This window comes from Phoca vitulina, unplaced genomic scaffold (genome assembly GCF_004348235.1).
Source record: "Phoca vitulina isolate PV1807 unplaced genomic scaffold, GSC_HSeal_1.0 scaffold9, whole genome shotgun sequence".
NCBI classification, from domain to species: Eukaryota; Metazoa; Chordata; class Mammalia; order Carnivora; family Phocidae; genus Phoca; species Phoca vitulina.
This window is the reverse complement of record NW_022589712.1, coordinates 10,721,420-10,735,715: the sequence shown is the minus strand read 5'-3', so window position 1 is coordinate 10,735,715 and position 14,296 is coordinate 10,721,420. Positions and strand designations below refer to the sequence as shown.

General features: G+C 36.8%; 1 protein-coding gene across 6 annotated transcripts in view; it reads left to right on the top strand.

Moving 5' to 3' along the window:
* Nucleotides 1–14,296, top strand: part of ARID1B (AT-rich interaction domain 1B) — a 440,882-nt gene that overhangs the window by 120,337 nt on the left and 306,249 nt on the right. For all 6 annotated transcript variants that reach the window (XM_032407588.1, XM_032407585.1, XM_032407584.1 and 3 more), the window contains exon 3: nucleotides 6,697–6,843. In XM_032407588.1, coding sequence (XP_032263479.1) covers nucleotides 6,697–6,843 — 147 coding nt within the window. The remainder of the gene's footprint in view (nucleotides 1–6,696; nucleotides 6,844–14,296) is intronic.

The window sequence follows — 14,296 nt, the reverse complement described above, 5'->3', positions numbered from 1 at the left end:
TATACATATACATATATGTATTTAAAAAATAAAACTCTTAGAAAACATAGGGGAAAGCTTCATGACATTAGATTTGGCAGTGATTTCTTAGATGTGAAACCAAATGCATAGGCAATGAAGGAAAAGATAAATTGGGCTACATCAAAATTAAAAACTTTGTGCATTAAAGAACACTATCAAGAGAATGAAAAGGCAACCAACAGAATAGGAGAAAATATTTGTAAATCATATAACACATAAAGGATTAATACCCAGAATATATAATGCACTCCTACAATTCAACAACAAAAAACAACCCAATTAAAAAATGGGCAAAGGACTTGAATACATTTTTCCAAATAAGATAAACAAATGGCCAATAAGCACGCAAAAGATGCTCAATATCACTAATCATTAGGGAAATGAAAATCAAACCCACAATGAGTATGATACCACTTCACATCCATTAGGATGGCTATTAGAAAAAAACAAACAGAAAACAGCAAGTGTTGTCAAGGATGTGAAGAGATTGGAACCCTTGTGCACTGCTGGTGGGAATATAAAATGGTCCAGCCACTGTGAAAAACAGTATGGCGGTTCCTCAAAGAATTAAACAGAACCACCAGATGATCCAGCAGTTCCCATACTGGGTGTTTATTGAAAGACTTGAACAGATGTTCATATGTCCATTTTCATAGCAGTATTGTCTACAATAACCAAAAAGTAGAAACAACCCAAGTGTCCATGATGGATGACTAGGTAAAATGATTTCCCTGTATTAAAATGTCTTTGATAAATTCAGGATGATGTAAAGTATTTCTTTTGATCTTAAATATTTCCCTCTAAAAGGAAGGACAAAACTGATAATGTAAATATATTCAGATAATCTAGAGGTGACAGATCCATAATAGAAGCCAAGGTGTATTTTAGGACCATAACTTCCTAGCTCATATCAAGGAGGATTGTAATATCTGTTCCTAATGTGGTTGTGAGCTGTTGTGGAGATAGAACATTGGATTGGACCATTGTGTAGCTCAGAGCAGAAAGCTCTTACATTTATACATCAGTGGTGTATGATTTATAGTATGTGATTTATATACTTAATCCAGGAGGTTTAGTCAACAGATACTCATTGAGCTGTTACTACAGGTCAGGCCTTCTGAGTACAGTGATGAGCTAAACTGCCAGCCCCCACCACCCCCTTTTTAAAAATTAGTTTCAGAGGTAGAATTTAGGGATTTATCAGTTGCATATAACACCCAGTGCTCATTATATCCAGTGCCTCCTTAATGCCCATCACCATTATAAGGCCCCATTTTCTATAGAATTCATGTTCCAATGGGTGTGGTGGTATGTTTGTAGTCATAAATTTGAGAAATCCCACATTTGAAGGTGGATGGGTTTCTTAAGGATTTTAACAAATCCTTTAATATGTTAGTATGTTATGTTTTATTTTTATGTTTATTTCTCAAACTTTTTTGATTATAGAATTTATTTCTGTGAATTAACTTGCCAGATTAGTTGGCCATCGGGAAATTTTGGCATAAAGTCCTTCCTGTCAGAGATTTACCGATCTACAGGAAGCATAGAAGACTGTAATGAAGTCTTTGGCCTAATCTTGCCCCAGTAAAGGCCTAGAACAGATGAGGGCACCTGGCATCGTAATCGGGGATGGGTCTCTGGAGCAAACTTCTAGCTGGGCCTCTTTAAATAAAGCAGCACAACAAGGCATCTTCCTCTCCAGACCCTCTCCTGGGGCCTGTCTCTTGCCTTGTGTGCCTGCTGGAGCAGCTTCCGTGCCTCTGCTTTTGGGGCGGGGGGCATGTGGGATGGGGTGGAGGTGACATCTGTCCTCAGAATTTTAAATTACGAAATAATTTCGGCATACAAAAAAGCGCAGAAACAAATATAACACACTGTGTAACTACACCAAGATTGTTAGGTGTTACCGTTTTGCCACATCTGCTTCATATCTCCTTCTTTTTATAAAGGGAAAAGAGGCAAGACTGAAGCTCCGCCCCATCTTTTATCCTCTCCCTTCTCCAGAGAGTGTCATGTATTTCCTCTCCAATGCACGCTTTTGTACTTTTACTATATATATGTATCCATAAACAACATACAGTATTTTGTGTATTAAAAATGTATACAAATGGTATTATGCTGCATTCTTTTCTTGCTTTTTAAAATTCAGCATTATATTATTTGGATTTGAACCATTTTGCTAGGTAGGCTTTACTACCTTTTTTTTTTTTTTTAACTGCTGTATAGAATTCCATTGTATGGCCATAGCAAAACCTCTTTTTCTCCATTTACGTTCTGTGTTAGATTGTGTCCTCTTTCTGGCTTTTGTAAATAGCATTGCATCGAATATCCTTCTTCAGACACATGTGAGTGTTTCATGGGTATATATTTACAAGGGGAACTGCTGGGTCAGAGGGTCAGTGCACCTTGGTGAGGAAACGGTTTTCTAAAACTTCTTTAGGAAGAAAATGGGAGAGAAGACAAACATTGATTATTTCTTCAATTTTGAAGTATGAGCAAAGAGTTCAGGGTAGGGTAAATTGAGAAATGGGCCCGGAATTTCTGCATATTTAACATGATACAGTGATATGAAAGTTAATACTCACTTTTTTTTTTATCAGAGTGATTTCCTAAAATAAATACTTAAATGAATCATTTTTTGCTATACTTTATCTCTCCAATAACATATGAAAGCATTCATATTTCTTGGAAAATTGGAATAAATTTTTTGTTACTATGTGTGCTCATGCTCCACTCTAAGATCTTCTTTATTTAGAAATGAGTGCAATAAATTCTTGTTTTTCTTGTTTTTAGATAACAGAAAAGCTCTGATCTCAAGCATTTTCTGGAGATTTCCATTTAGTTTAGTGTAGTGATCTTTTTATTCAAACCATGATAAAGGTCCAGAACATTCGCTGGGTAATAATGACTTAGAGGGTTGGCAGTTAATAGCTGAGAGTGCTATGCGGCTGTGAGCATGAAGTTCAGTGTTTTGGCTGTTGGATGAAGCTGGACATATGTGTTTCAAAGAGTTGTGTAGTGCAAGTGTTTCCATTTTTATGAGGTGTTCCTTCACTCGTTTAATTTTTTATATAATAATCACTTGATTTAGTAATCCACTGAACAGCATCCATTCATTCAACAAACATTTAGTGACTGGCAGTCCCTCTTCCAGGAGGCATTCCAGGAATGTGGGAGTTTAGAGTCCAGTGATAAGGACAGACGGTAAACACAACACATAATTAAGGTGTTAACTAAGTCCTATCATCTCCCCTGTGCTAACATAAAATTGGAAATGGCCTGAGAAAGACGACTGGGGCCGTGCTCATTAGGCTGGTCAGGGAGGGGTGGTATCCGAGCTAGAAGTGCTTTGTGACCCCAACTCCCCTCACTTGGTTCCTGGTGCTCAGTAACTCTTGGTTAAATTTCCCTTGCATCCAGCATTCTGGTAATCTTATTTAGCTGAGTGTGTTTGAGAACGAAGACATAAACAAGAAGACTCTTAGTAACCAAAATTGATTTTACAAAACTTGAGGCAGTCAAAGCTCGCGTGCTTCCCTCATGGAACAAGTTCCCTGGGCCTTCCTGTTTTTAACTGTCATGGGTTTCTCAGTCCTCAGCAGGTTCTGTTCAGGATGGAGGTCAGAGTGATGAGCCATGGCTGAGTGCCTTGGTGGCAGGTAAGACTGACGGCAGAGGGAGACCAGAGTTACCCTGTGGGGCTTGTGTGCATGGCTTTCGACCAGAGGCTCTGAGGCTCTCATCAGTGTATTATGGCTCAGTCTGTCGATTTATGTTTCATAATAATGACTGTTTGGTTTAAGATGTCAGAAAAGCATATAATAGATCTGTGAAAGCCCTGCATCTAAATTGATTAAAACAAAAGCAATATTGATCATTAAAGAATTAGACTAGTTGTAGACAACTGAGGTATTATATTTAGAAATTGATTTTTAAAGATAAAACTTAGGAAATAATTAATATTTTAGAGATAGCTCTACAACTTGTTTAATAAATAATAGCATCTGTGTAACATTCCAGGTAGGATTATTATATTGCTGGTTATAATACTAATATGAATTAATAGAGAAAGTAGCCCTATTTTATAGATGGAGATGTGAGACGGAAATCGTTACGTGATTGACCACATTCACACAAGTGAGCCACAGTAGGACTTGGATTTAGATCTCGCACGTTTCCAACCCAGAGACTTTTCGCTCAACAATTTAGTGATCTCTGTTGCAGTGTGGCTCCCACGGAAGGACAGCAGACCAGATTCAGTAGATTGGCACTGGGACCCAGTTCTAACTGCTGGCCCGATTGTACTGGGTTAGAAATCACCTCATCCCAGGCTCACAGAGGGTCAGGTGTCCATTAGGCGAGTACCAAATGAATTAGGCCGTGTATCTAAAAGGAGAGCAAATGGGTTTTAATTGTGGAAGACAGTAGTAAAATCTCCCAAGCAAAAGTTTTTTGATGGTTTCTCCTCTGAAGTTTGCTGTGCTCTGTGGATTGGTGCTGTGGTTCTGTTGAAAATTTGCTTACATTCCCACCCACCCTACCGTGCCTCCTCTGCACCCCAACTTGTCCCCAAGCTTTTCAGAGCTGGAATAGATGGTAACAGATTCTAATAAGTTCAGGGCTGCTCTAGTGTTAGTTGCTGCCTACAACATGCCCTGTTGTTGTCTGTCTTAGAAAATAGAACCTCCTCTCCAAACGACACTTTCATATTGTGTGTAAAGGTTTCTGTAAACCAGAAAGTCAACATATTAAAGTGCAATTCATAGGGGAGTTTCTGGCTGTGTTGATTGAGCTTTACAGTCATTTTAACACTGGCAAAAGTGTTATCCTAACTGCTTCAAATCAAACTGCAAAGATGCTTGTGTGAAATATAGTATTAGATATCAAATCAACATATGGGTGCTGAACGGAAGGATATGTGTTGTGGTAGTATACGATACTCTAGCATGTGGAGTTGTATTTTATGGAAATTCTTTGGCTTGGCTTATGGCAGGGACATACATTCATTATGAGATATCAAGCTGTAAAATAAATAAAAGCAAAGAATTCAACTGTGCAGTTAAATGGTTTTCAATACAAACTTGTCTGTTCTACTAACTTAGGGTCTGTGTGATGAGACATTTGTGAGCCATTGTGGCCAAATGTTTGTGATCATTGCTGACAGGCCTTGACAGTAATCTAAATCAGGTCACAAAGAAAATGAACTTTAGCTTTTGCATTTTCCCCTTTTACTTCATTGTATGTATTACGAATTATTGTGCTAATTGGTCTTAGAGGCGAAGTGTTTAATATTTTCCTCCTTTTACCATTCCTTTTTCCTTGTTCAGTATTTTGTAGTCATTGCGTTTTTAAATGTGTATCTGGAACTGATCACTGAATTCTTAACTGTGTGGGCTTATGGGGCTCTAATTCTTGGGATTCTCAAGTGGACCATGTTGTATTATTAACAGGGTGACTTCATTATCCTCCTCTGTGGAGTGCCTTTTGCCATCCTGATACCTTGTTTTTCTTTTTCTCTGCTGCTCTCTCTCCCAATTAGAAAAAAAAGATTTTTCATTTGAAAAAAAAAAATTAAAAATATCATCCATGGTTTATTTATTGCATGAGGAAGGACTTTTCTTTGAGCAAATATTTTTTTTTTTTAAAGATTTTATTTATTTATTTGAGAGAGAGAGAGAGCATGAGAGGGGGGAGGGTCAGGGGGAGAAGCAGACTCCCCGCCGAGCAGGGAGCCCGATGCGGGACTCGATCCTGGGACTCCAGGATCATGACCTGAGCCGAAGGCAGTCGCTTAACCAACTGAGCCACCCAGGCACCCTTTGAGCAAATATTTTTAAGGATTTTTAGGTTCATGTAAGTTAGAGATGGAGAAAGCTCACTTAGGCCATTTTTGTCTCTATCTGCCATTTGCAGTCTAGCACACTTTGCTTTACACCATTACCCATTTTATCAAGTAGGAAAATACTATTCTAATATTAGATATGATTATCTTTCCTTTAAGAACTCATGTTGTTGGTTATATTTGGGTTATATACATAGTACTGTCTTCTAAAAGGGTTGTATTTGATTGTAAAGCAATGTAGTTTCTTTTTCGCAAAAACTGTATATGGAATTGCTAATGTAACTGGTACAGTGTCTGCTCCTATGGAGTTGGGACTTTTTGACCTTAGTTGAAACAAAGCTATGCCCTATACATGTAGCCAAGCCATAAGCATCCTACAGAATATTGTAAGTGGGCTTGGATGGTGGGAGTTCATTTTAATTTTGAGCGTTGCAGGAGAATGGATTAACATAACGACTTTCTTAGCAGAGGGTATTTTTTTTTCTTAACACACAGTGTTTTATTAGCTTCAGGTGTACAATATAGTGATTCACCAACTCAGCAGTCTATTTTTTCATGTCAGTATTAGGAGGTTTTTTCCCCCCCCACTGGATTTTAATGAGGTTATCAGTATTTGATTATCTGATGAAATCTTATTTTTTAAAAAGTCAACACTGATAATATATGTATAGAAGGCAGTATGACGATTTATGTAAATGGAGAGAAGAGTAAAAATATTGAATTCAGTTGCTTAGCAAAGAGCCCGCTTCATGTTGCTGAATCGAAACCAAGTTTGATTTCATTGAATTTGCCCATTTTGACTTTCTCGCCTGTTTTGCTTGACTTGTTGACAGATGCCACCTCAGTATGGGCAGCAGGGTGTGAGTTACTGTCAGCAGGGCCAGCAGCCGTACTACAACCAGCAGCCGCAGCCTCCGCACCTCCCTCCGCAGGCCCAGTACCTGCCGTCCCAGTCCCAGCAAAGGTACCAGCCACAGCAGGTGAGTGCCCCACGGGCCCCCAGGCCCCCAGGCTGTCCTCCAGGTCTGCCACACTGGGCTCGGAGTCCTCTTCCTGTCCTGCTTAAAAAATTCTCTTCTCAGTGGGAAAAAATGTAGTTTTGAGAAAAGTGTAAAACTGAACCTAATCTAAACTGTTTGCTTATGGATGGATGTTTGAAATTGAGGAGTGGGAAGAATACACTCATTCAGAAAAATGGTTTTATTGATCATTTAATCTTGCTCATTGCCACCTTCATGGTATTTTTATCTTGAGCTTTTTTGTTTGTTTTGTTTTTGTTTTAATGATAAGTGCTACTATATCAAAACAGTGTTGCCTTTGGCAGTGTTATTCCTCTTAAACTAGCTTATAGACAGATAATCACTTCAATTACAATATATTAAAATACTAAAGGGAATCATGTACTTTAAGAATATTAAGCAGTTTGTAGTTTAAATTAGCCTCATTAAATACTCTTTTATGTTATTGGGCCATATATTTCAGCTTATGTGATTTGTAGAAAAATAGTACATATGCATTTGATAAAATGAGTCAGTCTCATCTTGTTTTAGAGATTGTCACTGAGTGATCTTAAAAGGTGCTGTGAGCTCAGGACTTGTATTCTGAATCCAGATAAATGTTTCATAGCACTTCTAGTCATAAGCATCAGAATGTAACTCTACATTTCATATTTTTCTTTCTTAATCTTTCATGGGATGCTGTAGTGAAGAGAGGGAAGACAGTGACTTGGTTATTCAGTTTTTAAAGCATGTCTTGCACATCTTAAAGAGATTGTTGATGCTAAGCAAGGTATATAAATATATGAAGCTTAATTTTAATTCAGCTGATTTCTTAAGTATTTTCTTGGGTTCGTTGGAGTCTTTTCTCATATGACATATTCAAGAGTTCTAAAGAGAGTTTATGACTTTATTTTTTTTTTAAGATCTTATTTATTTATTTGAAAGAGAGAGAGCACAAGTGGGGAGGAGGGCGAGAGGGAGAAGCAGGCTCCCCGCCGAGCAGGGAGCCCGATGCGGGGCTCTATTCCACAATCCTGGGATCATGACCTGAGCTGAAGGCAGGTATTTAACTGACTGAGCCCTCCAGGCGCCCCGAGAGTTTATGACTTTAAACAAAACATGTTAAAACAACAGCTGAGATCGAAGATCCTGTAGAATCTTGTTTTTTGCATATGTTGTCAAAAATTCTGGTATTATATAAAGGGATGTATAGAAGTAAGAATGTATATTATTTCAGAGTTATTTGGTCTAGTCTTTTATTAAGATGTGGGAGAATTAAATAACCTTCCAATATCATTTCTTTTTTAAGTGAGACTGGTATCTGGGTTTATGATATATAGAGTTACAGGCTTTTTCAAGGGCTTTCCGAACCTTATTGAACTTCTGGGTAGACATAGAATGTTTTGTCATGCCATCAAAATTTAAGAAGGACTGAATGAGAGATTACATTAGTCATTTTACTTTAGTGCTAAAATGAATCTCTGATTGTAAAACCCGTTTGATTAAGGATTCCGAGGGCCTGTCATTTCCTTCAAGACCAAGCTCAAATTTACTTCCTTCATGAAGCATTCACTGATGACTTCTACCACATGGCAATTAGTTATTTAATATCCTTCAGATTTAAATATTTAAAGCATACTACAGGTGAAATCTTACTTTAATGAATACTATTTTAATGTGCTTCGTTTAGGTCTATTTTATGCTTTGGTACCATTATTTTATTGATTTGAATGTAGTAAATCATATGGTAGGAAATACTGTCTCTATAACCATGACTCTCTGACATAAATACTGTCATTTCTGTGTATTCTGAAGAAGACAAAAATTCTTCAAACTACGTTGGAAAGTTTTTCTTGTTTTCATGCTCCCTACCTGTAGAATGTCTTAAGTGTTTTTTAAGTTTCATTACGGTCCTTACGGGACGACGAGGTGGAAGTCAGAGACAGTTGGGTAGCTGAGTCAGAGGGTCTTGTGTGATAGGAACAACTTTGGTTTTTAGGGAGTTAGGTGTTCGGATAGCTTTGGAAAGTTTGTCTAGGAAATAAGATTTAGCATTTTAGATGTGGTTATTGCCTCCCCAAACCGTAATCCCCTCAAACTCTATCCCAAAACAAAGTAAAAATAACCAACAGAATATTTTCAAAATCAAACTGAATTATAATAAGAATTTGTCATTCTGAATTCACATACATTGAAAAACCAAAGAAGCTCAACCATATATAATGTAGTGAGCTGGTAGAGCTGGTAGTTCCTAACAGACAAAATGTTCTTTTCTGCAGCCTTTCCTTTTGTTTCCAAACAGCATGCATGGTGTATTGATTTTTGTATTTGGGAATCAATCAGCAAATGATAATCTGTGGCTTTTGTTAATATGATTGATACAAAAAGTGATTTTAGGGTTCCATTAAGATATCTCATTCTGTGTCTTTAACATCTGTTAAAGTGTTCTATTTTGAATCATCAATACATTCATATGTTTCGAAGATGAAAAAGTACAAGGGAAAGAATACAAATAAAAATCTCCCAGAACAGTCCTCCCCCTGCTTCACCATCGACCTCACCCTTTGCCAGACAACCACTTTAGTAGTTTATTGTACAGCTTTCTGGAGGATCTTTATACAAAGAAGCAAGATGCCATATTTTAATTTTTACTCCTTTTTTACACAAATGGTGACTATACCATACACACTATTCTGTTCTTCGTCATCCTCCTCCCCCACCCCCTGAAGTATAGTTTCTGTAGATCTTGCCAAAGGAGGACATAAAGCAACCCTTCATTCTTTTTCATAGCTTCCTTTCATTTTATGGACATACCATGATGATATTTAACCAGTTCTCTTTTGATGGTCATTTAGACTATTTTTAATTATTTTTAATTATTTGCAAGTCAAACAATGCTGCCGTGATAAACTTTGTGTATATCTCATTTCATAAATTTGCAAGCATATGTGTATGACAAGTTCCTGAAAGTGGCATTAGTATGTCAATGGGTAGATGCAGTTCTAGTTTTGGTAAATACTACCAGATTGTTCCTTTGGGGTGGGGTTGTACCAATTTATACTCACACCATCCATATGTGAGAGTCCCTGTTTGCCTATACATGTGCTGGTAGTGTGGTTTGCTAAACTTCTGGATTTTTGTCAATCTGATAATGTAATTTTAATTTGCATTTATCTTGTTTTGAGTTGTGTTGAATGTCTTATATACTTAAAAGCATTTGCTTTTCCTTTCCTTTTTATTGTGAATTCATATCTTTTTATCTTGCATTTTTCTATTAAGTTGTTGCTCTTTTAAAAATTGATTTAATAAAACTATATATATATATATATATATATAGGGAGACTGTATCTTTGTCTGTGAGTTACTAACCACCCTCCCCTATTTTGTCATTTATCTTTTGACATTAATTATGATTTATTTATCTATTTGGTCACGCAGAGGGGCTTTTTAAATTTAAAAAAAATTTTGTGTACTCAGAATTATCAATCTTTTCTTTTAAGAGCTCTGGATTTTTATTTAGTGGGAGTATGAGACTTCCGTATTCCAAAATTTACAAAGGAACTCTCCCATGTTATTTTGTAGTATTTTCATGGATTCATTTTTCATTTCACTTACCCTAATCCAGCTTAATTGTTTCTTTGCTAGGTCGTTAAGTGCCTTCTCTTGTATAGGCTGTTGTGTTAGGGCTCTACGGAGAAACAGAATTTGTGTGTGTGTGTGTGTGTGTGTGTGTGTGTATGTATTTTGTCAGGGTAAAGAAATTTAATGTAAGGGATTGGCATATACAATTATGGATGCTGGCAAGTCCCAAATGTGTAGTGCGGCAGCCTGGAGACTCAGGAGAGCTGATGGTGGAGATGAAGTCTGAAGGCAGTCTGCTGGAGAATTCCCTCTTCGTTGGAGAGGCTGGTCTTTTTGCTCTATTCACGCCTTCAACTGATGGCCTACACGCATTACTCAAAGTGACTGATTTCAGTGTTCATTTCATCCAAAAACACTCTCCAAGTTGACACATAAAATTAACCATTACAGTTACCTTCCCCAATGGATTGGAGATGCCTCTTTCATTATTTGCTGAATCCCCTTAGGTATAGTGTTTGGGGTTCTTCTTTTGGGGTTTTTATTCTTTTCATCGACCCTTCTATTAATGCCCCAACACTATACTGCTTTATTATTTTTTAGGGTTAGTATATCTTCACTACTCTTCTTTTTCAGAGTTTTCTTGGCTATTGTGTTTATTTTGGCTATTATGGACATCAATAAACTCATTTCTTACCACGCTTTTTCCTAAGAATTTTTTCTTTTTTGTTGTTATAATCATGGGGTCTTTTTTTTTTATTATTTACCCTTTATATTTTCTGTGAGACAGATGATAATTATAAAAGAGAAACAGTAAACAAAAATAAGTAACTAATTTGAACAGTTTTTGCCTTGTTGAAGCCCACTGACCACAGATGAAGAACACGCTTATGATACAAGTTGGGTTTATTTAGTTTGGGTTGTTACAGGCCACAGAGAATGCATATATTCCTGAGCGCCTCAGGAGCCTCATGGAAAAACAATGGGGGGTTGGGGTGCGTGCTGGGAGATTCTAAGAAGGGTTAGGGAAGTAGGGGTCAGTCCTGGATAGGCTGCTCTCAAGAAGCTGGGACATTTGGTAATTAGATGTCTTAAGTTTTATCCATGAGACAGGACAATTGAAGTGAGGCCAGATTATCCTGGATAAAGAGCAACGGCCACTTAAGGTAGTTAGAAGAGATAGGTGTTCAGTCATTTTTGTTGTCAAAAAATGACCTCATCCAACTCTACTCTCTACCCTGGTTCTGTGCTGTGGTCTGCTTGTTCTCATGGCCAATTTTCCTTCTCTTCTTGCATCCCCATTCTGCCGCCCCTCGTCTTCCTGAAGGACTTCTCTCCCCATTTCTCCATTGTTTAGGTGGTTTTAAATTTCCTTTAGAATGTTCTTCAAAAAGAATTGTAGTTTTTTTAGAATTAGTCTTATATGCCTTACATTTTTGTTGCCACTGTAAATTGGATCCTTTTCAACATTTATTTTTCTCATTGTTATTGGTGTATACAAATCTAATGAACTTTATATATTAAAAAAAATTTTTTTTGGTCCAGAGACCCTTTAAGTTCTTGTTAATTCTACCAACACTTTATAGATTCTCTTAGATTTTCTCAAATTTTTTTTAAAGTTGCTTTTTAAAAAGATCACCCCACTCCTCTTTTTACAGATTAGCTTCTCCAAATCATTGTTTGAAAGGGCTGTCCATTTTTTTTTTAAGATTTTATTTACTTATTTGAGAGAGAGAGAGAGCACAGAAGGATAGGGAGAAGCAGACTCCCTGCTGAGCTGGGAGCCCGATGCAGGGCTGGATCTCAGGACCCTGAGATCATGACCTGAGCCCAAAGCCAGACACTTAACTGACTGAGCCACCCAGGTGCCTCAGGGCTGTCTATTCTTGTATTCTCTGGGACTTAAAAGAAGGCTTTCAGCATTTCATCATTAAGTATAATGTTTGTATACTATATAAACAAGTTTATTTATTTAGTGGCTGCCCACTACTGGGCAGGGAAGGTCCCCTCCTTTTCTAGTTTGCTAAGGGATTTTATCATGAATGAATGCCAAATTTTGTCTTACGTGTGTGTGTTTTTTTTTAAATAACTTGGTATCACCACTTTGTTTTTCTCTTGTAATCTGTTGTTGGGGTTTATTATGTGTGTCTTTTTGTTTTAAAGTGTTAAACATGCTTTCTGGAATAAACCTAGCCACATGATACAGTATCTTTTTATACATCACTGAATTCAGTTTTGCTAACATTTCTTTAGGTTTCTTGAATCAGTGGTCATGAATGAGATTGACTTGTAATTATCTTGGTAAGGTTTTGGTGTCTGTATTATGGAGTTTTGTAAAATGAACTGGAGACTAGTCTCTTTTTTAAATCTACTGGAAGAGTTTATGTTAAAGTTTGGAATTACCTGTTTTTTGAACGGTCGAAGTGTCTGTGAGGCATGTGTAGCCCTTGATTTTTAGCTTCTATCCATTTCCTGTGTTTTTGACTTTTGATCTTATTTCCTTTGTGAATATAGGTGTTTTCAAGTTATCAATTTTTTCTTGAGTCAGTCTTTTGCTTTTATAAATATGTAATAAATATGTATAAGTTATGTATATAACTTATAAATGTATATGTGCATATAAATATATACACACACAACACTTATATATATATATTCCCACATATTAGGAATTTATTTCATCCAGTTTTTCAAATTTATTAACGAAGTTGTTCATATACGTCATCATTAATTTCTGTACTGTCCAGAGTTTAAGGCATTTTATTTTATTTTTAAAGATTTTGTTTATTTATTTGAGAGAGAGTGAGAGAGCATGAGCGTGGGGAGGGGCATAGGGAGAGAGAGGGAGAGACAGAATCTCAAGCAGACTCCCCATTGAGCGCAGATTCCCTATGCGGGGCTTGATCTCAAGATCCCAAGATCATGACCTGAGTCAAAATCAAAAGTCGGACGCTTAGCCCACTGAGCCATGCAGGCGCCCCTGGCATTTTAATTCACAACGTTTTCCCCTTTTTTTATTCTAGATTAATCGTGTCAGTGGTTCACCTTTCCAAAGTAACTTTGGTTATTGTCCTATTACATGTTCTTTTTTAAAGTTTAGTTAAAAAATTCTGTTCTTGCTTTGATTATGTCTTGCTTTCTATTTTACTGGTGTTTATTTTGCTGTTCTTTTTTTCAGTCAAGTGAACGCTTAGCTTATTTGAAACATGTTTGTCTGATGGAGCAAAATGGAAGACTAAAAAATTTCCTCTTAAGTACAGCTTTGGCCGAATCTCTCAAATTTTGATATGCATTATTTTTGTTTTCTTTTAGTTCTAAGAATTTTCTTATTTCCCTTCATTTTTTGTTTTTTTGGAAGACAGTTCTATTGAGGTCTGGGTTTATATTCTGTTCCCTCAGAAAGATCACTGTATGTTTTTGCAGTTGCCTTTGGACACGAGTCATCTGGACATCTGGAGCCACATTTTGTATTTTATTTTGTAGTTTTATTATAAAAAAATTCTTACTAAACAGAATGATATAGTGAGCACTCACATGCCACCATAATTCCTTGCATTGACTAGCCTAGGCATATTCAGATATCCCCAGTTGTCCTCAGAATGCCTTTATAGTATGTTTTTTTTCAAGAAGAATTCAAAGAAATCTAATACATTGATTTGGTTTTTAAGTCTTTTTATCTGGAACGGTTTCTTCTTCCCCCATCCACATTAGAGCCTTTGGCATGTTGAAAAACTAAGTCAGCTGTCTGAAATGGCTTGGTTTGGTTCTTTTCTCTTGATGTGGCTTAATTTGTTCATCTAGTCCCTCTAATCCTATAAGATAAACAATTTTGTTTGTGGTTGTTGTAAATCACGTT